The following is a 27984-nucleotide window of genomic DNA, read 5'->3' as shown; positions in this document are numbered from 1 at the left end:
AATCACTTTCACACCCTTCAGCTGCAGTAAACTGCTTGCAAAGACTTCACGAGGATTCCTTTCCCTAGGGCTTTTCTATGCAACAATTCACCCCTCACAGAAATTCTGCTCTTACCCTCTTCACCTAGGGCTTGCTCTAGAGGAACACTTTCCTGAGCAACAACAGACACTTTCTGGGTCTCCCTTACATCCAGAATCACCTCTGGCCCATCCGGCGGATTCCTACACAATCCCCTTTCAGGCAAATTTACAGACTTCCTAGAAAAAAGGTCAGAAACATTCTCCTTCCCTTTGCCACACACAAGTTCAGGAATCTTTTCCTTCTTGCTACAAGTTTCCACACCATCAGTAGGTAACACAATTAAATCACCTTTCTGCTCTCCTTGTGCCCTGGCTAGGATCTCACTCTGATCAGACAGAGTTGCTACACCCTTTCCCAACAACACACTAGCAACAGGCAAAATACAAGCACCAGAATTGTCTGGTCTCTGGGATTTTACATAGACACTAACTGGATGCGACCTAGTTACAGGGCCATTCTCCCGAGCAGACACAAACTTAGGACCATTCCCTTCCTGGGCTTTAGCTGAATCCAGAACCAGCTCTGAGACAACTGCACGACCCTCAACCATCACAGGCTGAAAGGCCCCTTCTGTCTGCTCCACAAAGAAGAGCCGGACACACTTTCTCCTTTCCCAGACACACAGCTTGGGATCTCATTCCCCTTGTCCCAGCACACAAGGCTGGTCACAGACAACTGCTTGGAGATCAGGGTAGCTCCCTCCATAGGCAAGTCAATACCCCTGACAGACACAGGCACGTTTCCTTCCCTGTCCCAATTCTCCACCCAGCTAACAGGTAAGGTCCAGGGACACTCAGCTTCCACTCTCCTCGCCTTCCCACCCTGCTGACTGGACACAGCCATCAGCTCACAAGGCTGCCTAGGCTCATCCAGACTTTCCTTACCAAGCACCTTGGCACTCCCCACAGATCCCCTGCCCTGCCTGTGTCTCCCCCCACTCAGCTGGGGTCTTATCTCCCCCCTGTGCTCAGCGCTGCCCTTGCTGTCCCAGTGGGGTAGGCAGCGAGCTCCCTGCTTTCCTCACTGCATCAGAGCCAGCCTGAGCCCCCTCTCCGGTGTGCAAGGGGGCGGGGAGCATCTCTCTGTCCCACCCAGCCCCAGGGGGCTGGTTACAGGCAGGCAGGTAGCCTGAGCCTAGCCGCTCGTCCCTCCTGCCAGCCAGCTCATCTGCATTTTCACTGACCGTTTCCCTCTCCGCGGATTGGTTCCCTGGATTCAAATTCAAACCCTTGGCAGTTACCGGAGCAGGGCCTGGATCCTGTCCCAAAGAGACACAGTCGCCCCATAACAGGGTCTGGCAGCTGGTATCCTGGAGAACCCCAACGACCAGCCAGCCCGACCCCTCCTGGGTCTGCACAGGGATCTGGGCCATAGGCAGGGCGAGGGGCTTCGTCCCTGGGACCCTCACCCAGCTCACACAGCCCCTCAGCATCTGAGGCTGCACCACCCAGGGCCTGACAACAGTTCTCTCTGTCCCAGGATCTCGCCACCCCAGGAATGTCTCCCCATTGACCATCACCTTCCGCTCCCACTGGGGGTCCAAGGGGCCTGGACCCAGGAGTCTCCACCCGAACATATAGGTTGGGGTCAGGAGTGGGAGCCTGTCCACCTCCCCACCCATCTGGCTGACGGAGTCTATGGCCTTGGGACCCAGCAAGGGAGCTAGACACCGGGGCTTTTCCGCAGGGTCCCCCTGGTTCAAATCGCCAGCCTGCTCAAAGGCAGTGAGGTGGCATCCACATCCCCCCCCTCCTTAACCAGCTATTTAGTCTCGAGGTTCCCTGCGGAACTGGCCCCCCGGCATCTATCCCCACTCACCCCTGGGACGTCCCCTAGGCCTCTCCGCCCCACCACCGCCAGTTCATGCTGCTGCTTCTGCAGCTCTTTCTCGGGCTCTCGCTGTCTCTGCCAGTTCTCTTGCACTCTCAGACTCAGCTCCAATCCCGTCTGTCTCCGATCCCCCAATGGGGAACCCAATCGTGAAGACCCCCGTATGGTCAGGGACAGGAGTCTTGGGGGTGCTTGGCTACTACTCCAGCTGCTCCCAGATCCTGCTATAGCCCCATTTGGGGTCACGAATCTGTTCCTTAGAGCGGTTATCCTCCTCCAGCTGCAGGATGAACTGTGCTTTGGTGAACTTTCCAATGCTCAACCCTCTCTTTCTGCACAGGGTTACAATGTCCTTCTTCAGGAGACGGTGACAGGCCATCACTCCGCTCCTCCCAAGTTGTTGTGGACTCACAGGCCTGTGTGCTCTCAGCTCCCCACGGTTTCCAGGGAGAACCCCTAGTGCGGCAGCCCTTCTCGAGGTCACCCCCTCTTTGCCAGGGTTGAGCGGCAGACTCCTCCACCCCGGGACCGCTCGCTGCAATCCCCAGGGGGACCCTGTTACTGCAAAAGTCCTTCTCTCTCCCAGGGCCAAGCTGCAGGCTCCTCCGCCCCTGAGACTGCTCATCACAGTCCCCAGGGGACCCCATTACTGCACAGTCCTTCTTGCTGGTCACACACTCCCAGGGGTTAACCGCCCCCCGAAACCGCTCTTCTCTGAGCCTTCAGCACGTCTGGTCCTCATCAATCCCCCTTTGTTTTACTGCTCCCCAGTCATTTACTGCAGGAAGTGCCACCCACGGGGTGCAGTACATCCCACCGCTGCCACCAGTTGTCACGGAGTCCCTGGGCGATGATCTGGAACTGTTCCCCATGAAGCCAGCCAGGACTCTGGGGAAGTCTCCTTTCTGGGAGCAGCCTGTCTGCAGGACACACAGCTCACACAGCTTCCCCCTTCCTGGGTCTGACCTCCGAGCATTCAGCATCCTCTGTCTGCCCCTCCGTGTGCTTCCCACAGCGAGTCAGCCCAGACGGGCTCCTGGGGAAGCCAGAGGGTCCTGCCCCACAACTCCACAGTCAGGCGGGACTCTCAGCCAGCCAGTAAAACAGAAGGTTTATTAGACAACAGGAACATGGTCTAAAACAGAGTTTGCAGGTGCAGAGAACAGGACCCCTCAGCTGGGTCCATTTTGGGGGGCAGTGAGCCAGACAACCACGTCTGCACTTCACTCCATGTCCCAGCCAGCCCCAAACTGAAATTCCCTCCAGCCCCTCCTCCTCTGGGCCTTGTCCCTTTCCCGGGCCAGGAGGTCACCAGATTCCTTTGTTCTCCAACCCTTTAGCTCTCACCTTGCAGGGGGGAAGGGCCCAGGCCATCAGTTGCCAGGAAACAGGGTGTCGGCCATTCTCTGTGTCCAGACCCCTGCACACACCTGCCCTCCAGGGCTCTGCAATGATCATACACTCTTACCCCACCACCTAGACACTTAAGAACTGCATAGGGGAAACTGAGGCACCCCCACAATATTGACAGAAAACATTAAAAACAGTCCCAATTTGTCACACCCACCCAGCCCCAGGCCACAGCACCCGGTGCACTGCCCAGCCCTGGCTAAGAGACAAGCAGCCCTCAAACATCACTGTGACACCCTGTGGTCCCTGGGTCTCCATCCAGGGACACATCCAGCCAAAAGCCCTGCTTGACTCCAGAGCCAGCCTGTGATCCTGGATCCAGGCCAGCAGAGAGAGCCTGGGGCAGCCCACTACCCGGCTGCTCCAACAGCAGGCTCACCCGGGTACAGCACTGAGCCAAGACCCTAAAGAGTGAGACACCTGAGAGATGGCACCAAAATCTCCTCCCCCGCCCCATCCCAGGATAGAGGCTGAAATCAGCTACCACTAGGGGGAGCCACATGCTGCAAGTTTGCAGCGTCCAGCATTTCGAAATCAAGGAAATGGGCACAGAGAGACGATGGAGCGGGTGTGTGTGGAGATGGAAGGAGGGGTGGTGTGGGTTTATGGGATGGATGGAGGGACGTGTGTCTATGGGGAGGGATGCTGGGTGTGTATTGGATGGCTGGTGGGTGTGGATGGGGGTGGAGGGAGGGACGCTGGGTGTCTATGCGGAGGGATGGAGGGACGCTGGGATGGGTGGTTGCTGGCTGTGGATGGAGGAGGTTGGAGGTATGGTCCGTGGGGATGCAGGACTATGAGGATGGAGGGAGAGACGCTGGGTGTCTATGCGGAGGGATGGAGGGACGCTGGGTGCATATGGGATGGTGGGTGTGTACGGGCTGGGAGGAACGATGGGGCAGGATGGAGGGATGCTGGGATGGGTGGATGCTGGCTGTGGATGGAGGAGGTTGGAGGGATGGTCCGTGGGGATGGAGGGAGGGAGGACGGACGGCAGGGCTCACTACAAGGAAGGCAGGGAGGGTGCTGTGAAGTCATTTCCCCTCCCCCCACCTACCGAAGTGGGAAACAGCATTTCTGCTGCCCTTCCTTCCCGGGCTCCGGCCCAGCCTCCCTGCGCAGCCTGCCCAGGCACCCAGGGTGGAGGCAGCTCGCTGCGACCTGCCCTTCGCACCAGGGAGCCATGTCTGGGCCTGCCAGGGGTCAGCCCGCACGCTGCCAGCCACCGGCAACGCAAGCTCTCCCCTCCCAGCCAGCGCAGCCCCCTGTCCCTTTGCAGGTCGTGCCAGGCACACTCCATCCCCTGGGGCCGCCGAGCGCACCCCCAAGTGTCCCAGGCTCAGGGAGAAAATCCATCCAAGGGCTGACAGGGCACGATGGGACAGCTGGCCGGGGAGGGGGGCGATGGGGCTGGGGAGAATCGGGGAGGAGGCCAGATAAATGGCCTCTGAGTCCCAGAGAGCGGTGCCAGGAATTCTCTGCAATCTGGAGCCAGGACCTAGGTCTGCAGGTGGAAGGGCCTGTGGCCGCCCCTGGGAGGGGCGGGGAGGCAGGTGTACGAGCCCCTCATCCCGTGCCCACGAGCTCCACAAACTCACCCGGGGCCAGGATGCCCTGCTGGGAGCTGGCTCTGTCCCAGTGCCAAGGCCCCGGAGCTGCTGGGACTTTCTGGCCATCAGGGTCGGGGTGGGGATTTTGGTTCCCCTTCCAACCCAATGATGTTTCAGGGCAACGAGTTTGCTGGGTCTCAGCTCAGCAGGTGTTACATCCACTGGCCCCCAAGAGAGGCCGAGGAAGGGGTCCCTCAGGCTGAGGCCAGTTCTTTCCCCCCTCTGACCCCTGGCAGGTGGATGAACCCTGGGCTGGCCCGGGATCCCCCCATTCCAACTGGCCACCGTGCGCTGGGTCAGGACTCTACATCTGGGGCTGGGATTTGCCTGGGCTGGTGCCGAGAGGCCAAGGGGGGCGCTAGCAACAGCCTGTGGGGGCAGCTGCTTCCAGGGTGCAAAGGGCTATGGGTGCTCTGCTCACTCCTACAGCTGCACACCCCTGGCTGGGGCCGTGCTGCCCTCTACCGGGCACAGCAGCCATTGCCTTCAGCGACCAGGGGAGCACCCTTCCTCCGTCCAGACTGGGCAGCTCCGCTTTCTGCTGCCGGCAGGTCTGGGCAGCGGGTCTCTGCTCCCAGGGTCTCCGAGCCTTGTCCCCAGCGGGGAGGTAGAGATCAGGGGCTCGGCCAATACCACCCCCTGCGCAGCCCCAGCCCCTCCAGGAGGGGCCCCAGCCCGGGAGCTGTGCGTGTCCTGGGCCACATCATGGGAGCAGGCAGAGCCTGTGTCCCTGGCAGATCTGGCCCTCCCGGCCCGCTGGGAACCCTAGGACAAAAACTGCCTCTGGAAAACAGAACCCCCCAAAGGAGCCCACTGCCCCCTCACAAGGACAGAAGACAAAGCCCATGTTCCGGCTCTTGCCAGCTATGGGTTTGGGGCTGACAAGCTGGAAAAAGAAGCCAAGGGACAAGACGGGCCATTGGATCAGGAGCCACTTTGTCCCCAGGGCGATAGGGGAGACGCTGAAAGGAGAGGACCCACCCTGGAACCGGGCACCGCCATGGAGTGGTGCTTCCGCGGGGTCCTGGAGAGAACGTGCTCTAGCCTGGGGGGCAGCAGCAGCTTCCCCATCCAGGGCAGCCCGAGCCAGGCGCTCGGCCGGGGGCGGGAGATCAGGCTGGAGTGAGGGTCTCATATCGGGCCTGCACGCTAGGGGCTTTGAGGTGTGGGGGCCTCTCTTCAGGCACCAGGGGCCTGGTTTCCAGCTGACATCCCTGGGAACGTGTGTGTTCTTGGCCTGTCAAAATCAGGCTCTGGGGGTCTCCCAGTCGGCCCCCAAACTGGAGTCACTCCAAATTAGAGGCCGCATTGTATAAATCCCAGCTCAGCCAGCACCTTGGCAAAGGGGGTGGGGAGGGCAGCACCCGGCAGAGCCCCAGTCCTGCAAACACCTGGGCACGACGGCCCTCTCTCCCCAGCCAGGGGGCTGTTCACATCCCCTGGGGGTCTTCTCCCAGCCCTGCCCCTTTCCGCTCCACCCGCTGCTGCTGCGTGGCACCAGCCCCCTCACCCTCACCCTCTCCCGCGCCCCCGGCCCCGTGCCCAGGGGTCCCCAGCCCCCTCACCCCCCCGTGCCCTGGGTTCCCCAGCCCCCCTCCTGCGCCCTCCTGACCCCGTGTCCAGGGGTCCCCAGCCCCCTCACCCACCCGTGCCCAGGGGTCCCCAGCCCCAGCCCCCCTCCCGCGCCCCTGGCCCCATGCCCAGGGGTCCCCAGCCCTAGCCCCCCTCCCGCGCCCCCGGCCCCGTGCCCAGGGGTCCCCAGCCCCCCTCCTGCGCCCCCCTGGCCCTGTGTCCAGGGGTCCCCAGTCCCAGCCCCCCTCCTGCGCCCCCTGGCCCCGTGCCCAGGGGCCACCAGCCCCCTCACCCCCCATGCTCAGGGGTCCCCAGCCCCAGCCCCCCTTCCATGCCCCCGGCCCCGTGTCCAGGGGTCCCCAGCCCCCTCACACACTCCCTGTGCCCAGGGGTCCCCAGCCCCAGCCCCTGTGCACCCCCGGCCCCATGTCCAGGGGTGCCCAGCCCCCTCACACACCCCCTGTGCCCAAGGGTCCCCAGCCCCCCTCTTGCGCCCCCCCGGCCCCATGTCCAGGGGTCCCCAGCCCCTCCTGCACGCCCAGGGGTCCCCTAGATGGGCTTTAAAGCCACGAGATCATTACCATTAATTAATGGGGGGCTGGGGGGAGTATTTTGGGTCCATCCTGATTTGGGGCCCTTTCAGGGAAGCCCCCCCCCCCGTTATGGGTGATCAGGGTCAAAGTTCACCAGTAAATTCACACACCGAAAGGCAGGGCTGCCCCGCCCCCGCGCTGGGCCCCGCCCCCGGGCCCGCCCCCTCCCCGGGCCCCGCCCCCCGGCCCGGAACCCCGCGGCGGCCCCGCGTTCCCGGCCGGAGCCGTTTCGCGGCCGGACCCGGCCAAGATGGCGGCGCCCAGCGGGCGGCGCGTGCGGGGCGGGCGCTGAGCGGCGCGGAGCCCGGGCCATGGCCGGCCTGACCCTGCTGGTGCGCGGCCTGCCCGCCTCGGCCCGCGGCCCCGGCCTGGAGCAGCTCTTCGGCCAGCTCGGCCCGCTCAAGCGCTGCTTCGTCGTGACCCACAAAGGTGGGGCGGGGGGGGCAGGAGCCATGGGGCAGGCGCGGGGGGGGAGCCTGGAGGGGGGGTGGGGAGCAGGAACCATGGGGGGAGCTGGAGGGGGGTGGGGAGCAGGATCCATGGGGGGGGCTGGAGGGGGGGTGGGGAGCAGGAACCGTGGGGGGGGCTGGAGGGGGGGTGGGGAGCAGGAACCGTGGGGGGGGCTGGAGGGGGGGTGGGGAGCAGGAACCGTGGGGGGGGCTGGAGGGGGGGTGGGGAGCAGGAACCGTGGGGGGGGCTGGAGGGGGGGTGGGGAGCAGGAACCGTGGGGGGGGCTGGAGGGGGGGTGGGGAGCAGGAACCGTGGGGGGGGACTGGAGGAGCGGGGGGGGAGCAGGAGCCAGCAGGGGGGAGGAGGAGCCATGGGGCGGGGGGGATGAGTCTGGGGGGGGCAGGAGCCACGGCAGGGAGGGGTCTGGGGGGGAGGGAGGAGCAGGAGCAGGGAGGAAGGGGGCGGGGGAGTCTGGATGGGGGGGAGTCATGGGAGGGGGGCCTGGAGGAGCGGGGGGGGAGCAGGAGCCATTGACGGGGGCCTGGAGGAGCGGGGGGGGGGAGCAGGAGCCATGAAGGGGGGCCTGGAGGAGCGGGGGGGGAGCAGGAGCCATGGAGTGGGGCCTGGAGGAGCGGGGGGGGGAGCAGGAGCCATGGAGGGGGGCCTGGAGGAGCGGGGGGGAGCAGGAGCCATGGGGGGGGCCTGGAGGAGCGGGGGGGAGCAGGAGCCATGGAGGGGGGCCTGGAGGAGCGGGGGGGGAGCAGGAGCCATGGAGGGGGGCCTGGAGGAGCGGGGGGGGAGCAGGAGCCATGGAGGGGGGCCTGGAGGAGCGGGGGGGGGAGCAGGAGCCATGGAGGGGGGCCTGGAGGAGCGGGGGGGGAGCAGGAGCCATGGAGGGGGGGCCTGGAGGAGCGGGGGGGGAGCAGGAGCCATGGAGGGGGGCCTGGAGGAGCGGGGGGGGAGCAGGAGCCATGGAGGGGGGCCTGGAGGAGCAGGGAGGGGAGCAGGAGCCATGGAGGGGGGCCTGGAGGAGCGGGAAGGGGAGCAGGAGCCATGGAGGGGGGCCTGGAGGAGCGGGGGGGGAGCAGGAGCCATGGAGGGGGGCCTGGAGGAGCAGGGGGGGGAGCAGGAGCCATGGAGGGGGGCCTGGAGGAGCGGGAAGGGGAGCAGGAGCAGGAGCCATGGAGGGGGGCCTGGAGGAGCGGGGAGGGGAGCAGGAGCCATGGAGGGGGGCCTGGAGGAGCGGGGAGGGGAGCAGGAGCCATGGAGGGGGGCCTGGAGGAGCGGGGGGGAGCAGGAGCCATGGAGGGGGGCCTGGAGGAGCGGGAAGGGGAGCAGGAGCAGGAGCCATGGAGGGGGGCCTGGAGGAGCGGGGAGGGGAGCAGGAGCCATGGAGGGGGGCCTGGAGGAGCGGGGAGGGGAGCAGGAGCCATGGAGGGGGGCCTGGAGGAGCGGGGGGGAGCAGGAGCCATGGAGGGGGGCCTGGAGGAGCGGGGGGGGAGCAGGAGCCATGGGGGGGCTGGAGGAGCGGGGGGGATGAGTCTGGGGGGGGCAGGAGCCATGGCAGGGAGGGGTCTGGAGGGGAGGGAGGAGCAGGAGCAGGGAGGAAGGGGGCGGGGGAGTCTGGATGGGGGGGAGTCGTGGGGAGGGGGGCCTGGAGGAGTGGGGGGGGCGCAGGAGCCATGGTCTGAGGGCTGGGGGGAAGCAGGAGCCATGTGCCCCCTGGGGGTGGGATGGGTAAGGGAACAGGCTGAGCTCGGGGCAGGGAGAGCTGGGGTCCCCAGAGAGCAAGGCAGGGGACCGGGTCTTGGGGCCCCCAGTTGTGGCAGGGAAAGAGCCCAGTTCCCCTGATGGGGAAGCGGGAAACCTGGCCGGGGGCGGGGGAGGCCTGGAGTTGCGGGGGGTGCAGGGGGCTGCACCTGGAAGACCTCAGGGGAGGGGGGGAGAAGGCAAGTCTCTGGATCTCCTCACCTGGAGTCTCCGGGAGTTGTTTCGGGTAGGGAGGGGAGCGGAGCCCTTGGCAGAGCCTGGTCGGGTGCCGGTCACGCTGCTCTTCTCTTGCAGGCAGTGAGACCTGCCGTGGGTTTGGCTACGTCACGTTCTCCCTGCTGGAGGATGCCCAGCGAGCCCTCAGGGAGGTCACCACCTTCGAAGGCCATGAGATCAAGGTGGATGTTGCGAAGAAGAAGCTGAGAGAGAAGAAGAAGCAGCGGCCAGGTGAGTTGGGAGCAGCCTGGCTCTGTCGTTGTGATGGCAGCGCGGACCCTGGCGTTGCAAAGCAAACTGCTGTCTGGGGGCTTGGCACCTGTTGGCGTGGGTGCTGGCTCCACGGTGCTGGAGACAGACTCTTCTCTCTGCCCACGGTGTGGGGGCGTTGCTGGCGGTGTCTGTGCGAGCCCCCCACACTATGTGTCTAGCTCTGCCCTGGAGGGGGACGGAGCTCAGCCCCCACACTGGGCCAGTTAGTCCCCCTTGTGCTGGTGTCCTTTGTGACGTGGGCACCTGTCTGCCGAGAGCTCCTCCCCAGCTCCCACGGCGTGCAGGCCAGCCAAGGGCAGCCCGAGTGTCCTAGTGCAGCTGGGGAAGAAACCCCTCATCCCGTGGTTGCTGTGTCATTCGTTGTGATCTCTGACCGGTTCGTGGCTGGGTTGTCCAGGGCCCCTAAGCTGGGGGGAAGAGTGGGGTGGATGTTGGTCAGGGCACAGGGTTCTCCTGCTGCTATGTCCAGAGACTGCCCTGGGTTCTGTAACTCGTGTCTGCAGATACACGTGGTTGAAGGGAGCTGTGTGAGAACGCAGCCCCGTAGCAGGCAGGCCCTGCACTACCGTGCTCACTTGCGCTGCTCTCTGTTCATTAGACGCCTCGGAGATCCCTCCAGAAGAGCAGAAGCCGAAAAAGCCGAAAGGGGCCCCCAAGAAAGCCAGGCTGATCATCCGCAACCTGAGCTTTAAGGTAGGAGCAGTGAGCAGGATCACTGGCTCTACAGCATGCCAGGGGACTCTGCGAGGCGAGATCGCAGCCCAGGGCTCGGGCTGGGGCTCGGACCTGCGGCATCTCTAACGCTGTCTGTCTCTGGCACATAGCTACAGCAGAGCAGTGAAATGAGGCAGGAGGTAGCACGTGCTGGGAGTTGCTTCTGGAGGTTCTGGGGTTTATAACCTGGCACAGTCGCTGCCTTTCTACTGGTGTGGGGTGGAACTGGCTTCAGAGCCCAGCCGAGCCGTTCATGGATAATCCTTGTCATGGAGTCCTCGGGCGATGCCCTGGAACTGCTCCCTACGAAGCCAGGCAGGACTCTGGGGAAGTCTCCTCTCTGGGAGCAGCCTGTCTGCAGGCTTCCAGCGTGGCTGGATCTTGGGGTGTCTCCATGGGGAGCCTCACCTCTGTGTGGCCCATCAGCCACCTCTGTGACCAGGGCATGGCCCCCGGGCAGCGTGTCACGGCGCAGCACAGCTCTGGGAGCCAGGGCTGCTTTATGGCCCTGTAGGCACATGCCGTTGCCAGCTCCTGGGAGGCTGCACCCTTGACTCCAGACCGTGTTGTTTGCAGAGCTGCTGGGGGCTCACTTGCTGTGCTTGCCCCCTCCACCCCCCCTGTGCTCCTTACTCTTTCCTCCAAGATGGTTTCCGCTCATCACGTCTCCCCTTAAACTCTTTGATGGAGGCCGGGCTTGGTTCCCACAGTGATGGCCGGTCCTGGCTCCGCCCGTGGGCCGGGTGTCACGGAGTCCCTGGGCATGGCTCTGGAACTGCTCCCCATGAAGCCAGGCAGGACTCGGGTGAAGTTTCCTTTCTGTGAGCAGCCTGTCTGCAGGACACACAGCTCACCCGGCTTCCACCTTTCTGGGTCTGACCTCGGAGCATTCAGCCTCCTCTGCCCCTCTGTGCGCTTCCCACAGCGAGTCCACCCAGGCAGGGTCCTGGGGAAGCCAGAGGGTTCTGCCCCCCAGTTCTGCAGTCAGACATGACTCTCAGCTAGCCAGGAGGTTTATTAGATGACAGGAACACGGTCTAACACAGAGCTTGTAGGTACAAAGAATAGGACCCCTCAGCCTGGTCCATTTTGGGGGGCAGTGCTCCAGACAACCACGTCTGCACTTCACTCCACATCTCCAGCCAGCCCCAAACTGACTCACCCTCCACCCCCTCCTCCTCTGGGCTTTGTCCCTGGCCAGGAGGGCACCTCATTTCTTTGTACTCCAACCCTTTAGCTCTCACCTTGCAGTGGGGAAGGGCCCAGGCCATCAGTTGCCAGGAGACAGAGTGTCGGCCATTTATGTACACTGGACCTTTGCTCTGCGACAATTACACCCCCTTATCCCACCCCCTAGAGACTTAAGAAATGCCTAGGGGAAACTGAGGCACCCCTACAGTATTCAGAGGAAACATTAAGAACAGTCCCACTTTGTCACACCCCCAGTGGGCACTAAGGGCACTGTCCCTTCCTAGCGGGCTGCCCACAGTGCTGCTTGGCCCTCATAGCCCATCACCCCATGGAGTGAGGCTCAAAGTTGGCAGAGCAGAGCACTACACTGGCCTCTGTTGATGGTGAGCTCAGAAGTTTTATTTACCTGGCAGGAGGAGGCTTTTAACCCTCCTTGCTCAGCCCTGCTGCCCGTGTTTGGGGTGAAGCCTCCAGCTGCGTTGCTCCTGCCCCCTCATCGGTCTGACCCCTCTTTGTTCTCCCCAGTGCTCAGATGATGACCTGAAGGCTCTGTTCTCTCCCTTTGGAGCTGTGCTGGAGGTTAACATTCCTAGGAAAGCAGGTAGGGCTTAGCCGGCTGCCAGCGACAAGGGAGCCTATGTGCTCCACGTGGGGAAAGTCAGAGCCATCGGCCAAGCTGCCTTTGCTGGGGGCCACTGGGGACTCAGGTCGCTCGTTTGGGTGCCAAACGTCAGAGCCGGCATGTGATCATCCCTGCCATTGGTACCTTAGACACCAGGCCTGTTGGTAAAGCCCTGTCCAAGTGAGACCCCCATGTTACAGATGGGGAGCGCCTCGCTCCAGGGCACTGCAAGGTAGCAGGAAGAGAGCCCAGCTCTCGGGTTCCTAGTGCAGCAGCCTGGCTGCTTGACCGCGCTGCCTTCTTGTTAGCTCCTGTGTCATCCGCGGCTTGGTGAGGGCTGTTCCCCGGGGCTTGTGTCTGTGTCCCAAGCAGCAGTGATTCCACCACAGGATCCTTGCACATGCTAAACAAGAAGCAGGAATGGGGGGAGGGGGGCTGGGGCATGCCAGGTTGGGGGCTGCTAGGCAGGACTGTCTGTGCCCTCCCAGCACCCCTGGGGTTTAGTCCTGGAGTAGACCGAGCTTCTGGGGCACCCCCTGAGCGTGTCCTGGAGGGGATAGCTGAGCCCTGGGTTCCCCGCCCTCCTGGGCCTGGTGCACTCTGAGCCTTAGAATCATAGAATATCAGGGTTGGAAGGGACCTCAGGAGGTCATCTAGTCCAACTCCCTGCTCAAAGCAGGACCTATCCCCTTGATCTCTTGCAGACGGGAAGATGCGGGGCTTTGCCTTCGTTCAGTTCAAGAACATCCTGCAAGCGGGGAAGGCCCTGAAAGGGATGAACATGAAGGAGATCAAAGGTGAGCACCCCCTTGTCCCCGGCCTGCCCCGCTGTGCAAGACCTGGGCACTGGGCACCTCCAGAGATCACCTGCGGCGTTGGGGTTCCGGGAAAGGCGCCCGCGGTTTGTCCCACTGCAGAGTCTTGCGCTGGCCTCCCGGGGTTCATCAGAGCCCAGCTGTCATCAGCCCTGAAGGAAAGCCGAGGCAGCGGCTCTGTGGAACTGCCAAACCGCTCCCCTGCTCTGGAGCTGCAGCTCGGTTCAGTGGGCACGTCCTGCGCTTGGCTCCGGCGGGCGAGTACCGAAGGCTCCTGGCACCATCCTCTGGGCTCAGCTCTAGCTGCCCCCCAGCGTAACCCTCTGGCTGGGTTAGCCCATCTCAGCGTCGCTCACCCAGCGAGCTGGGGCCTGGCTCTCCTGGCAGCTCTCCTTGTGTCCCGCAGGGCGCACGGTGGCCGTGGACTGGGCGGTGGCCAAGGATAAGTACCGAGCTACGCAGGCAGGACCTCCCTCCGGTGAGTGACCTGCGGCTGTCTGGCTGGGTGGGAGCGCTGGGATGGGCCGCTCTCAGGGCGGCTGCTTTTCACAGGCACGTGGAACTCCCTGCTGCATGACATGGCTGTGGGGTGCTGGCTGGTTGGTTACTGTCATGGACTCTTAGGCCCCGGGCTCTCTCATCTCCATACAGTCCCTGGGAGGAACCCCCTTCAGTGTGACAGCCTTCCATGAAGGTTGCGCTCTCTCCAGGGTTAGGCCCTTTGGGACCGTACCTCTGAGTCTTCACCACGCCTGTCTCACCGTGGGCCCCCTCAGGGAGTCCACTCGCTCTGGACCCCCGGGGCCTCCACACTCAGAGGGAGCAGTGCACCTGATCACCTCTGAAACACCCCTGAGGCTCCTGAGCCCAAAGCTGGGGCACTGAGCTGTCCTGCCTGGCTGACCCCACTGCCTTGGGCTCCCCTACCCCATCTCTTCACCAGTACCACACCACGTGTGAGCCGAATGACGCTGGCCTGGCATTCTGGACAGAACCCAGGGCTTGCAGGCTGTTCTGGTCTGTGGCTCAGGAAGAGGGTGCCCAGTGGTTAGAGCGCTGGCCTGGGGCTCAGGAGAGCTGGGGTCTATTCCAGGCTCTGCCACAACTGCCGGGTGACCCTTCCTCAGTTTCCCATCGGTACCACAGGGCAGTTACCCTTCCCTGCTGCCTGTGTGTGTGGGAGGGTGTGTTGTGTCCCTGAGTGCGTGTGCAGCTGTGTGACACAGGGAAGGAAGCGTCTCGTTCCTGGCTGGATTTCTCTCCCCTGCCACGCGTGGCTCTTCCTCTGCATTTGTTAGCCGCAGCAGCTCTGTGACCATCCTGAGGGAAGTGAGTGTAACGAAACCCGGAGGGGGGGCTGCCCCTCCCGCGTGGCACTGGCTCATCTCCCTTGGCCATTGTCACCTCAGGGGGCAGGGAGGAGAAGCCCAGCCAAGCCCAACAGCAGGACTCGGGCTCCGAGAACGCCAGCGAGGAGGAGGACGAAGAGGAAGGTGAAGTGCTGGGATCGGAGGAGCAGTCCAGCTCGTGGGTGCCGGGACGGTGAGCGAGTGACAGACTTGTTCCTGGGCTGCAGAGGGTGCGGCTGGCTGGATCTTGGGGTGTCTCCATGGGGAGCCTCACCTCTATGTGGCCCATCAGCCACCTGTGTGACCAGGGCATGGCCCCCGGCAGCGTGTCACGGCGCAGCACAGCTCTGGGAGCCAGGGCTGCTTTATGGCCCTGTAGGCACGTCCCGTTGGCAGCTCCTGGGAGGCTGCACCCTTGACTCCAGACTGTGTTGTTTGCAGAGCTGCTGGGGGCTCGCCTGCTGTGCTCCCCCCGCCCCCCCCCCCCCCCCCCGTGCTCCTTCTTACTCTTTCCTCCAAGATGGTTTCCGCTCATCACGTCTCCCCTTAAACTCTTTGATGGAGGCACTTGGACTCTGTGGGGCCGGGCGTGGTTCCCACGGCGATGGCCGGGCCGGGCTTTCCCTGTGGCGTTGTCATCTCCCCTCCATTTCTGTCCCTCACCCCTGTTCTTTGCTCGGGGGTTTGCCACGTCGTAGGGTCCTGGATGCTGCGCTAGCAGCAGCTGGGCCTCTGGGACCCCAGGCCCCCCAGGTATGGGGCTGTTCATCAGCTGTGCTCCCCAGCCAGCATGTCCTGCTCTCCCAGCTCTGCTCCTTCCCGGCTGGGCTGGCGGCTCTCCCAGCTGCTCAGCCCCTGGCTCTCACTGTTGCAGGCTCGGGAAGGGCACAGCGGCTGCCCCTGCAGACAGCAGCGAGGAGGAGGAGGCCGGTGAGGCTGCAGAGGAGGGGAGCGAGGCGGAGAGGGAAGAGCCCGAGGGCTCAGAGGAGGACGATAAAGGTTTGTTCTGTTACTACGTTGGGGCGCTTTGCTCGGAACCAGCCTGGCTGCCAGTGAGGACAAAGGAGCTGGGGTCCCCTGGGGGCTGCCCCCCCGCTGGGAGTGGGCTGTACACCAGCCCGGGCCCTGTGTGCATGCCCCATGGCTTGACCCCATGCACCAGGAATCGCCCCAGTTGTGCAAGGAGCCCGGACCTTCTGTGCAGTGAGTCATAGCAGTGACGGGAACACGCACGTGGAGGCAATGGGATGTGGGGTCCCAGCCAGCTTGGACTCGGTGGGGAGGGGTGTCACTATTAGGGGGCTTATTCCTTCACCCACGTACTTCCCTGGTCCTTCTTGCATGAACAGAGAGCAACAATCCCCGAAGTCCAAAGGTGCAAACAATTCGATGTTTATTGGGGTGAACTTCCAGCAAGCATGATTCCAGTTTCCTTCCTTAGTTTCCCCCTTCCCAGCTCTGACACCACAGAGCCTTACACCTGTGTCCCTGTTCCCATTCCTGCCCTTAGCAAAACATGATTCCAATTTCCTTACCCCCATTGCCTGTTCCCATTTTCCCCACACACACCCACCCACCCACTCACTTCCTGATTAACTGCAGGCTATATAGTAAAACTTGAGTTCTGCTTTGCTATACCTTAACCAATCATTTTCCTGAAATTTAACTAACCAATCGTAACATATTGTAACATGATTATGTAACCCATTATATTCTACCACCTTAATTAGTTTACACCCAGCAAAATTAATTATACAGCAGACAGGAACAATCACAGAACCAGACAGAGATTATACAGACAAACACTAGCAAAATGGGAACTGTAATGACAAGACAATACAGAAGTGAGGATTTCACATCCCAGCTATGGATAAGTGAGTTCTTGCCAGACAGGATGCTATCAAACTAAGTTTCCTTTTACATTTTCTAGGCACTTCCCTTTCTCTGGAGGCGATAGGCATTATCAGGACAGGATTGTATTCCTAACAGCCCAATAGCACCTGATTTCAATGTGACTAGTTTGGAATGTGAGAATTTGACTGTTCTCTTCCAAAGGCCTTAGCCTAAGCACAGGGCCTCAGACTGTCACAGTAAGAGAAGGCCCTTACACCAGCAGACAGTGATTTTGATTCTTTCTTTTGTACCTCTATAACTAGCCAAGTGATAAGAATACACCTAAATTCTTAGAGTGTAGGCCTTTACAGACAGGCCTGAATATCTATATCCTAACACTCATGTGGGTCACGGAGCAGCTGCTGCATGGGAGCGACCATCCCTTGAGCAGCCTGGCCAGTGTTGAACTGGGCACCTGGAGGGCGACCCTGGGCAGGCAGGGCTCTGGACTGGCCTCCATGAGGTGTCCTGGGGCTACACGGGGCTGGGAGGTGCCTCGCTTCCCCCTGACCTTAGTGTGCAGGAGCCTCGTCTGTGCCTGCCGCAGGTCAGCTCCGAGTGTCACGGAGTCCCCGGGCGATGCTCTGGAACTCCATGAAGCCAGTCAGGACTCTGGGGAAGTCTCCTCTCTGTGAGCAGCCTGTCTGCGGGACAAACAGCTCACACGGCTTCCACCTTCCTGGGTCTGACCTCGGAGCATTCAGCCTCCTCTGCCCCTCCCTGCGCTTCCCACAGCGAGTCCGCTCAGGCGGGGCTCCTGGGGAAGCCAGAGGGTCCTGCCCCCCAACTTCGCAGTCAGACGTGACTCTCAGCCAGCCAGTAAAACAGAACGTTTATTAGACAACAGCAATATGGTCTAAAACAGAGCTTGTAGGGGCAGAGAACAGGACCCCTCAGCTGGGTCCATTTTGGGGGGCAGTGAGCCAGACAACCATGTCTGCACTTCACTCTGTCTCCAGCCAGCCCCAAACTGAAACCCCCCCAGCCCCTCCTCCTCTGGGCTTTGTCCCTTTCCCGGGCCAGGAGGTCACCGGATTCCTTTGTTCTCCAACTCTTTAGCTCTCACCTTGCAGGGGGGAAGGGCCCAGGCCATCAGTTGCCAGGAAACAGGGTGTTGGCCATTCTCTGCGTCCAGATCCCTGCACACACCTGCCCTCCAGGGCTCTGCAAGGATCATACACCCTTACCCCACCACCTGGACACTTAAGAACTGCCTAGGGGAAACTGAGGCACCCCCACAATATTCAGAGAAAACATTAAGAACAGTCCCGCTTCGTCACACCCCGCTAGGCTCGCTGTCCCTATACAGCTTAGCCAAAGGCAGCCCCAATTACCTGCAGTGCCCAGCCCCTGGTCTGGCCACTCGCAGCATTCCCAGATCTGCTGCTCCCCAGGAACCAGGACAGCCCAGCGTTCGGCGTCCCTCGTGGCGCTCCGCTAGGATGATAGCGGAAACAGCCCAGAGGAGAGGGGCAAGCGGCAGCAGGCGGGAATATTGGGAACCAGCGGTCACGTGTCAGATCAAATTATCCCAGGGGTTCTAGAGCCGGGACACTTGTGTGTCGCACAGAGCAGAACTCCCCCCGAAGCCCGTCCAGTGCCTTTCTCGACACAGGCCTCGTGTGCCTCCCTTTGGGGACTTACTGTGCCTGTATCTGGCCATGAGGTCCCTGTAAAACTCTGTGGGTCCCCTGTGCCCTCTGCTGGTGGCATCCAGGGGTCCCTGGGTCACAGACTGGGGCTCTGGGTTCTGTTCCTGGTTCTGCTGCTGGCTCCCTGGGTGACCCAGGGGATAGTGCACAGGGCGCTTTGCCCTTGCCGTGGTTAATATCTCCTTCCCCTTTAACACCTCTGTCGTCCCCCACCCCCGACAGGCTGTGCCCAGGGGTCCCGTCTCACCCAGGGGGGTGAAAGGGCTGGGTCAGCCATGCCCAGTGCTTCCTGTCCCAGACTGCAGCGCTGGCTGAGATGCTGCGTTAGTGAGTGGGAAGGTTTCGCCGGGACCCTCCCGCGCTGTCACACCCCAGCAACTAGCAGGGGGGGTGGAGAGCCCAGCCCGTCCCCCCCCAGTCTGGGGCCTGGGTGCTGAGCTCCTCAGGGGCGATCGTGTGCCCCGGGCGGTGACTGCGTGGCTGGTGGGGTTGCAGTAGGGGTGGGAAGAAGCAGCTGCCCCGGGTGTCCCCTGCCCTGTGCCCAGGACTCTGCCTGGCTTTGTTCTAGATGCCGACGTGGCCGGAAAGAGGAAGAAGGGCCCGAAGCGGCCGTCCGACGTCGCCGAGGGAAGGACTGTCTTTGTCAGGTGGGTTAGTGACCGTCGGTGACCGTTAGTGACCCTGCTACCCTGCCGGAGCTCTGGGCAGGGGGCGCACAGGCCTCTGAGAGGCAGGGAACGCTGTCTGCTGCTGGGAAGTGTGAGGATACCAGAGTGGGGAGATGGGGAGGGCACTGGCTAGCTTTGGTGGTGTGCTCTTTCCCAGAGAATAGTGGGGTGCTTGGCCCGGAGCTCGTGGCGGGATGACCTTGCCACAGTTCCCCCTGCTCTTGAGCTGGTACCATGAGTCCTACCCGCCTCCCCAGAGCACTCTGCTTTACCTCGGGCTGGCTGATGGGAGTTGCCCTGCAGACTTCCTGCTCCATAGTGTGTAGACGGCTCCCCCACTCCGCTCCCTGCCTGTGGAGAGGAAGCAGCCGGGATTGTGGCCTTGACGCCGTCTCTCATTTCCCCCATGGTAGCTGTTCTCTCCAGCCCCGATCGCATTTCCTTGGCCCTGTGGCAGGAGTGTGGAGTGAGCCGTGCTCTGCCCATCAGACTTGGGCTCCGCAGCCGTCCTCCCTGCGCTAGGGCTGGGCACGTTAACCCTGCCACCCTGCCTGGGCTCCATCCCTGCCGCGGGACCCTCCCTGCCACGGGACACTCCTCTCCGCCCACTGCGCCCCTCTCTGAGCCGAGGGACCCCTCCAACACATCCTATGTGCTGCGGGACCCTCCCCTCCCCCTGCTGTGCCACAGGACCCTCCCCTTCCTCCCTCCCCCCCGCACCCTGCTGTTGGAAACAGTCAGTGGCTCCTCTCTCCTTCTTAGGGGGTGTCTGTGGGGTGGGGGGTGCTTACACCCCCTGCCTGGAGAGCCCCTGGCAGAGGGCAGGGCTGGGCCTGGGCGTGCAGTGCAGTTGGCTGCCACCATCTCCTCTGAGGCTACTGGGGGCCACGTGGGCGCCCGGGTCAGTGGTGGGCGTTGGGTCCTGCTGGGGGAGCCGCAGGCAGAGGCAAGGCCTCACGGCGTGGTGCACCCGGCAGGAACCTGGCCTTCGACACGGAGGAGGAGGAGCTGGGCGAGATGCTGGAGCGGTTTGGGGACCTCAAGTATGTCCGCATTGTCCTGCACCCGGACACGGAGCATTCCAGAGGTAACACCTGCCTCGGGCCAGGGGAGACCCCACCAGGGCCCCGGATCCCACCGCAATATTGAGTAGCCTGGAGTCAGCCCCAGGGAACAGTCACCCCACCCCCATGGTCGCTCCCAGGGCCCCAGCCAGGCGCGTAGCTGGGGTTAGCTGCTGCAGTGCCCCTGCCCAGGCTGCTGCTTGGCGTCATCCAGGCCTCAGGCCTCTACTGCAGCCACACCCCTGCTGGCCTCCCGTGTGCCCCAGGCGGGCAGGGAGCCAGCGGGAGGGACTGGGGAGGTGTGTACTGGGAGGCAGGGGCTGTGCAATGCAGGGAGTGGGGCAAGGGAGGTCTGGGGGTGGGGAGCAGGGGAGTGCGCATTGCCAGGGGGCGCGTGCTGGAAAGCGGGGGAGTGCGCAATGTTACCCGCACAAGATTCTGTTACTCACACGCTCAAGGGCACCCACCCGTACCCAGTTACTAAGGCTCCAGGCGAAAATCACCTAACTTCACTCCTCCGTGGGCTCCAGGCTCCACTCCGTGGGCTCCGGGCAAACACCCTTTCCCTGTGCAGTAGCGGAGCGGGGGGAGCAGGTGCTCCCCCTCTGGGCATAAGTGGTGCCTTTTTAATGTATAGGCACCTTTTAAAATTTTTGCTCACCCGACAGCGCTCCGGCCCCCCGGCGGCAGGGGCCTTTGTGCGCACTCCGGCCCCCCGGCGGCGGGTACAAGCGGGTCTGCTGCCCCTGTTCGCTCCACCTAGCTACGCCACTGTCCCTGTGGACTCCAGGGCTGAATCTTTTGCGGGTTTAGTGGGTTTTTCACCAGTGAAAGAGCCTTACACAGGACTATCCCACGTAACCGCTATTTATTAACAATCACCAAAACCAGTCGGCACACACTACACATACAGTCCTCACCACTCCCAATAAGACAGATGAACTTTTCTTGATGGCCAGTCAGGATCAGGTCCACCGGGGGGACTCCAGTTTCTGCACCGTGTGGCTGGCATGGTGTTGAGGTCTGGCAGCTCTGATCTTGGGACCATGTCCTGGAGTTGGTTCCAAAGAACTTCCTCTTGGACCCCAGTTTATATAGTGAAATTTGAGTCCTGCTTCACTGTCCCTTGACCAATCATTGTACTGAAATGTTACTAACCAATCCTAACGTAGTGTAACAAAAATTCTTTAACCAATCCGATCCCACCACCTTAATTAATTTACACCTAGCAAAATTAATTACTCAGCAGACAGAAACAATCAAAGAACCAGACAGAGACCATACAGATAAATGATAGGGAAGTGGGGACCATAATGACAAAACAATAAAGAAATGAGAGTTTCACAACCACAACTATTGATAAGTGAGTTCTTGACAGGCAGACGCTATCCAGCTAAGTTTTCTTTCACCATCTTAAGATCTGTTTCTTTATCTGGGGATAGTGGGGGCCGTTAGGACAGGGTCTCCTTCTTACCAGCCGGATATTACATTGTTTTAATGTGTTTTAGATGGAATGTGCGGATGTGACTTCCTGCTTCTCAGCTAATGGCTGCTGTTCGGCTGCTCTTTTAATCTGGCTGCAGAGGGCAGCCTTAGGCTTTAGGCCTCACAATATGGCTACAGATAAAGGCCTGATCCTTACAGCAGTGCCAGCGGGTCCCTTCATGGAGGCGCTGGTGGGACAGGCTGTGCCTGGCACCGGTTCCTGGCTGCCCTGGTCCGCGCACAGCCGGGATCTCACCTTCTCGTCTCTTTCCAGGCTGCGCCTTTGCCCAGTTCACCACCCAGGAAGCCACCCAGAAGTGTCTTGAGGCTGCTCAGGATGACAGTGAGGTGAGTGGGGCTCAGGGGAGTCACGAGACCATTGCCACTCCAGTGGGCCCACATCTGACATGGCTGGGATTGGGGGGAGCCCTGCCCCCACCCCACCCCCGTATCATCCATAGGGATGCACGTGGCTCTGAACGCCCCTTGGTGCATCCTCCATGGGGGGGAGGAGGAAGACAGACTTCTCTCCTCCTCCCTGGCAGCCTTGGGGCCTGGCTGCCCCATGCTACCGCATGCCCAGCATCTCATTCGCTGTCTGGCTCCCTCGCAGGGCGGGGGACTGCGGCTGGGCGGGCGCCAGCTGCACCTGGACCTGGCCGTGAGCCGCGATGAGGCCCAGAAGCTGCGAGCCCAGAAGGTGAAGAAGCCGACGGGCACCCGCAACCTGTACCTGGCTCGGGAAGGCTGTGAGTTACCCTGGCTCTGGGGTGACGGGCATTGCCAGACAGGCCCTTTCTCCCCGCAGCTCCTCCTCTGCTGCCCGCCTCCCTGGGAAACCCTCTTTACTGCCTCCTAGTGCCAGGGCCCCGGGACCCCTCCGCATTCCTACTCCGCTGCTGCATCTCCCCCTCCCCAGCCTAGCACCCTGCATCCCAATTGTGAGCACTCCCAGCACCCCACGGGGGATGCCTGCCCCTGTCCTCCATCCCCCAGCGCCCTGGCTGGCCGGGGCCAGTTCGTGCAGTGCTGCAGCGAACTGGTCGTCCCACGGTCCGGAGCGACTCAAGTCCGGGAGAGCCGAGCTCAGGGCAGACGATCCGAACCCAGGCCCGGTGCCCCAACTCTCAGCGTGTCCTGCGGTTAGATTTCACCCCACAGGAACTAGCACTAGGACAGTCCAACCACGGGGTCCTAGACGGTCCCCCGGGGCCCTCCGGCCGGTCTGCCCCTCCGGGGAGCTGGGCTAGGTGATAGCTGGTCCCTTCCGCCAATCATCACAGCGATATTCAGCTTCCTCCCAGGCCCAAAGAGCCAGTCTCTTCCCCCCGTCCAAAGACGGCCCCTGTAACACACTGACTGGAGGGTTAGTAGCTAGGGAAAGCGAGTGACGAGGTTGAAAACAGGGAGCACACACGCCCCAGTGAGTTCCCCTCTCCGATTTCAAAGGTGCTAAGCAGCTCCCTGTGTCCTCTAGGGCTGACCCACGCCAAGCAGAGTGGGCATCTCATAGGGGTCAGAATCTTTGCTCCTCAGAAGCCAGAGAGCAGACAAGATCCAGTTTCTCCTTGTTGCCACCCAGCTCCTAGTTGGCAGGAGTCTGCGTCCCTGCCTCCGCTGCCTCTCTCTCCATGGCGCCCCCAGTGGGCCCCGTCAGCACACGTAACTCCTCGCTGTGGGGCAGAGGTGGCGCTGGGCGCTGAGCGTGGGGCCCCGGTCAGTCCCTGGGGCGGCCCTAATGCCTCTCCGTCTCCTCGCAGTGATCCGGGCCGGCACCCAGGCCGCCGAGGGCATGAGCACGACTGACATGGCCAAGAGAGCACGGGTGAGTGGGCGGGGGCATCCTTGCCAGTGGGCTCGGGAACCTACGCTGGGCAGGCTGCCTGCTCCCAGGGGAGATAGAGCAGGCACAGGCTTTGCTTGGGAAGAGCCCCCTGGCAGCAGGATGGCACAGGGTGCCCCCAGGAGGAGAGCCGCCTGAAATGCTGGCTGGCAGCAGGAGGGCACAGGGCCCCCACAAGGTTCATGGGGCTGGCACGCTGGGCTGGCATCAGGAGGGCTTGGGGCCCCCATAGCGTGCATGGGGCTGGGGCGCTGGGCTGGCGTCAGTAGGGCACAGGGTGCCCACAGGAGGAGAGCTGCCTGGCGTGCTGGCTGGTGGCAGGAGGGCACGGGGGCCCCCACGTTGTGCATGGGGCTGGGGCACTGGGCCAGCGGGGTCTCGCAGGCAGAACGCTGCAGTCTTGTGGGGGCGGCAGACCTGGCTGGGCCACGGCACGTGGCGGCTCTGTGGCATGGCTCACGCCATCGCCGCCTGTCCCTGGGGCCGTCCCGGATGGCCCTCGCCCATGGGTGGGAGGGAGCCCAGGTCTCCCTTCCCCGGCCCATTGTGCCAGGGCCCTCTGTCCCCTGGCTGCAGCGCCTGGCAGGGGAGGGCCGGGCTCTGTGGCTGCACAGGGGGGCGCTGTGCTGGGCCCGGGCCGTAACCCCCTCCCGGCGCCTGCCCCCCCCCAGTTTGAGGAGCTGAAACGCCAGAAGCTGAAGGACCAGAACATCTTCGTGTCGCGCACGCGGCTCTGCGTCCACAACCTGCCCAAGGCCCTGGACGACCAGCAGCTCCGGCAGCTTCTGCTGCATGCCGCCGGCGGGGGACCGGGCCTGCGCATCAAGGAGGTGAGTCCCCGCTGGGGGGGATGGGGATGGGGATGGGGATGGGGAGGTGGCTGGAGGCAGCCGGCTGGGCTGGCTCCTAAGCTGGGGAATTATGGCGGGGCGGGGATCTGGTTTGGGAGGCTATCCGGGGTAGATGGGAGATCTGGCTGGGGGGTGTACGGGGGGGCTGAGCCAGCTCCATGTAGTGGGGTGGGGCAGGGCAGGGGTCTGTCCACCCTGCCCTTATCGGCCCCTGCCAGGCAGGTCACTGGTGACACCAGGTGTTCGCTAGGGGAACTGCAGTTAGCTGCTAGCTCAGCCCTCGTCCGTCCGCACTGGAGCGGGGCCCTGGTGGGGTTTACGCCGAGGGACTGATTGGTTTGGGGGCTGCGCGTGCCGGTCTGAGCCGCTTGGCACGTGTCTCGTGGTGCCCACGCACAGACCCCTGTGTGATACTGGCGGGCGCCCCGGAGCAGAGGGGTGACCAGGCCAGATGCACCCCGCTGCAGCGGTGCTGGGGGAGCCGAAGGCCTGGGTGCAGATCTGTCGCCGTGGCGCGTTGAGAGCGGGTCGGTGGCCGTGGAGGCGGCAACAAGGGAAATGAGCACGTGGCAGTTGGAGTCCGAACACGGGAAGTGACACCATTGCACGTCCCTTCCCATGTGGACGAGGTTCGGCGGAGCCCCCGGGGGCCCTCATGCTGCAGGGCTGCAGCTGGGCTGAGCGTTCCACGCAGTGACGTGCTCTGAACTCCAGCCTCCTGTTCGCCGAGGGGCTCCTGGGAGGCCTTCCGGAGTGGGGCTGCTCTAGGGGTCCCAGTGCGAGGGGCTCCCCTGATCTGTTCGGGCTCCCCTGATCTGTTCAGCCCCCCAGGGTGACCAGGTCAGATCGGAGCTCCAAAGGGGAGCTGGCGGGCCCATACAGGGGGGCATAAGTGGGGGGCCTGTGGGATGGACTGTGTGCTGCGGGGGCTCCCAGCCGGTCCCGGATGCATCTCTCATGTCTCTGCAGTGCCGGGTGATGCGGAACCTGACGGCCCCGGCAGGGAAGGGCCTGGGCCAGTCTCTGGGCTACGCCTTCGTGGAGTTCGAGAAGCACGAACACGCGCTGGCCGCCCTGCGCCATGCCAACAACAACCCGCACCTCTTCGGGCCGCACAAGGTGGGTGCCGCGTGGGCTGGCTGCTTGGGCTGGATTCTCTGCACCCAGAGAGCAGTGCAGGCCGGGGGCCTCGCTGCCCAGAGAGCTGAGCAGGACTGGGGTGGAATGCGGCACGTGTGGGGTGGTGAGGTGCCCACACTGGGTGCCGGTTGGGGGGTCCCGGCTGGAGGGGGATGCGCTCGCGGTGGGGTGGGGGTGGAACATGCTGGCTGTGGGGCGGTGAGGCGCCCGTGCTGGGTGTCTGGCAGGGGGCACTTCCTGCTCAGTACCTGTCCCTATGCGATGACCAGGCTGACGCTAGCTCTGGGCCTGGGGCTCTCATCTGCCCGCTCTGCCCCATAGCGACCCATCGTGGAGTTCTCGCTGGAGGACCGCAGGAAGCTGAAGCTCAAGGAGCAGCGGGCCCAGCGCAGCCTGGTAGGTGTCATGTCTCCTCCCCCCCCAGCTGGGATCCTGCACGTACCCTCCCCGGTCGGACTGGGGGCCCTTTCCCTGCCCTACGGGGGCCCAGGCAGGGTCTATGCTGCCTTGGAAATGCAGCTGGCTGGAGGGCGCAGGGTGGGGGCTGGCATTATGGGGCCAGGTTTGGGGGAGGGCAGTGTGGGTGGAGGGGCAGGGCTGGTGTCACGGGGTCGGGGGAGGGCAGTGCTGGGGGGAGTGTGCTGAGGGGTGCGGGGTCAAGGCAGGCATCACAGGGTCAGGGTGTGGGGAGCAGCCCCCCCAGGGCACTGGCTCATCCATCCTGGCATGACCGGTACCTGCTGCATTGTTGGCAGCTCGCACCCAGCCTGGCACTGGCAGCCAGCCGTTCACGGGGGTGGGGGGCCTTGGGGCTCCTGGCAGCTCGTCCTGGCAGTGCTGGGGCCAGGATCCCCTGACTGACCCGTGAGCGCCGGCAGGGGACACTGACCTTCTGTTTTGTGCAGCAAAAGTTGAGGCAGAAGCAAGCGGCAGAGGGGCAAGGACCTCCCCAAGGGACTGGGTCTACAGAGATGCTCCAGAAGCTGCCCCTGGGCCCCAAGAGGCAGAAGAAACCCAGGAAGCGGGGCCCCAAGGGGCAGGGAGATGTCCCAGGTCCCCAGGGGCAGAAGGACCCGAGGGGCCCCAGGACGCAGGGTCCTAAGGGGCAGAAAGATGCCGCAGGTGCCCAGGGGCAGCAGAACCCCAGGAAACGGGGCGCCGAGGGACAGGGGCCTGGCACCCCCTGGGCTGGGTTCCAGACCAAGGCGGAGATGGAGCAGGTGGAGCTGCCGGATGGGAAGAAGCGTAGGAAGGTTCTGACACTGCCGACTCACCGGGGGCCCAAGATCAGGTAGGGGCGGGGGCGGGTGGGGGGAAAGGTGCACGGGTGGGGGTGCTTGTGGGAGTTGGTGTCTGTCTCTCCCTGGTCTGGGAACAGCAGGCTCTGGGGGGGCCCAGCGCTCGCAGTGCGGCTCTGGTCCCCGCCCCGGCGTTCACACTCTCCGCTCTGACCCCAGGAAGCGCGACAGGGGCAAGCCAGCTGCGCCGAAGAAGCCGAAGGCCCAGGCCAGCCAGCGGCGGCAGGAGAAGCAGAGCGTGGCGCCCAGACAGGTGAGCGGGGTTCGGGCCGAGCAGACCCGGGGTGCACAGTCCTGTTCGTTTTGGGGGGGCTGCGGCAGCAGGAGTGGGGGGGGAAGCGTCTGGCTGGGCCGGGTGCCATGTGGGACTCATGGGGGCGGCGCCCAGAGCCCCCTCCCCACCGGCACCAGCACGTCCCGTCGCAGCGAGTGCTGAGAGACACTGGTTGGCCCAGGTTGTGCCTTGGCCTGGCTGCGTCTCCCACTGCACATCACCCCCCAGCACACGCCCCCCTGCCCACCTCCCCCTCCTGCCGCCCCTTGTCCCAGCGCCCACCCTCCTCTGCCCGCCGGGCCGTTCCTTGGGCAGTGCGCGCCCCGTCCATCACCGAGGGACCCAACCTCCTTCCTCAAAACCTCGGGAGCCCCCTCCCCTTGCCCCACCTGCTCTGCTCCAGCCCTCTGCCCCCCACATCCCCAACGCTCCTGGGGACCACTGCAGGATTCCTTCCTCCCCACCCCGCTAACCCCTCTGGGCCTGTCCCTGGGACTCCCCCCTCCCCCCCCCATGCACCACTCCCCAAGGGTGGGGGCGCAGAAACTCTCCATGCAAGGGGCACCCATTGCCCCATGGGCACCTCCTCAGCTGGGCACAGGAACTGACCCTCCCGCAGCTGGCGGGGGACGTGGCCCCGAGGTCACATCTGTGGCCCCTGGCGCTGCTCATCTGCCCCCGGTACGGGAGGCTGGCGCTCCCCTGCAGGCAGCGGGACTGAGCCAGGCCTCGCCCTCTCTGTCCCTCGCAGGCACCGGGGAAGAGGCAGAGGTCGGCGGGGAGCCAGGCGGAGGCCCGCTTCGACCAGCTGGTGGAGCAGTACAAGCGGAAGATCTTGGGCAGCACCCAGAGCGCCCCCGGGGCAAAGAGGAGCAAGTGGTTCGAAAGCTGAGCACCCAGGAGCCGCCGGGGGGGGGACTTGCCAGCACAGGGACTGTCACGTGACAGAGCAGTGCCAGCCGGTGCTCCACAAGGAGATCCACATGTGCCAGGCGGTGCCCGCACCCTGCACCCTCCCCCACCCAGCTCTGCCATCTGCAGCTGGGGAGGGCCCATCCTCTTCTGTTGGTTTCTCAGATTTTTATTAATTTAAATCTTTTTTTTTAACCTGGGAAGAACCAAGTCTCATCTTTGCTCATCTGGGGCACCGTGGTGTGGGGAGGGGAGCTGGCCCAGCCTCCCCGGTGGCAGGGACTCTAGCTAACCGGGTGTTTTTCTCCCCCGTGTGCGCCGGCAGTTGCCCTGGTTCTCCAGCTGGCCTTGGCCCCAGGGAGGGGTCTGTCGCAGGGACCAGTGACTGCGCGGGGGGCTCGCACCTG

At 63.4% G+C, this 27984-nt stretch overlaps 1 protein-coding gene across 1 annotated transcript; it reads left to right on the top strand.

The window, feature by feature from the left end:
* The first annotated feature begins 7343 nt into the window (after positions 1–7343).
* RBM28 (RNA binding motif protein 28) lies at positions 7344–27772 on the top strand. The gene is made up of 19 exons (XM_077837927.1): positions 7344–7526; positions 9612–9764; positions 10405–10499; positions 12237–12312; positions 13038–13130; positions 13555–13626; positions 14558–14690; positions 15372–15496; positions 18611–18689; positions 19688–19797; positions 21534–21607; positions 21873–22008; positions 23020–23084; positions 23774–23932; positions 24923–25072; positions 25415–25489; positions 25999–26384; positions 26551–26644; positions 27417–27772. Exons 1-19 carry the CDS (start codon positions 7409–7411, stop codon positions 27555–27557), a joined length of 2334 nt encoding a protein of 777 aa, XP_077694053.1. The 5' UTR covers positions 7344–7408; the 3' UTR covers positions 27558–27772.
* Positions 27773–27984: the final 212 nt, after the last annotated feature.

The sequence above is a fragment of the Eretmochelys imbricata genome, chromosome 1, assembly GCF_965152235.1.
Source record: "Eretmochelys imbricata isolate rEreImb1 chromosome 1, rEreImb1.hap1, whole genome shotgun sequence".
Classification (NCBI taxonomy): domain Eukaryota; kingdom Metazoa; phylum Chordata; order Testudines; family Cheloniidae; genus Eretmochelys; species Eretmochelys imbricata.
Note: the sequence above shows the minus strand (reverse complement) of the source record. Positions and strands in the feature narration are given on the sequence as shown.

Excerpts from the sequence above, each read along its gene's own strand:
- RBM28 (XM_077837927.1), top strand. The coding sequence starts at position 7,409 with ATGGCCGGCCTGACCCTGCTGGTGCGCGGCCTGCCCGCCTCGGCCCGC. Across the intron at positions 21,608-21,872 it reads CTGCTCAGGATGACAGTGAG|GGCGGGGGACTGCGGCTGGG; the intron begins GTGAGTGGGGCT and ends GCTCCCTCGCAG. Across the intron at positions 22,009-23,019 it reads GTACCTGGCTCGGGAAGGCT|TGATCCGGGCCGGCACCCAG; the intron begins GTGAGTTACCCT and ends GTCTCCTCGCAG.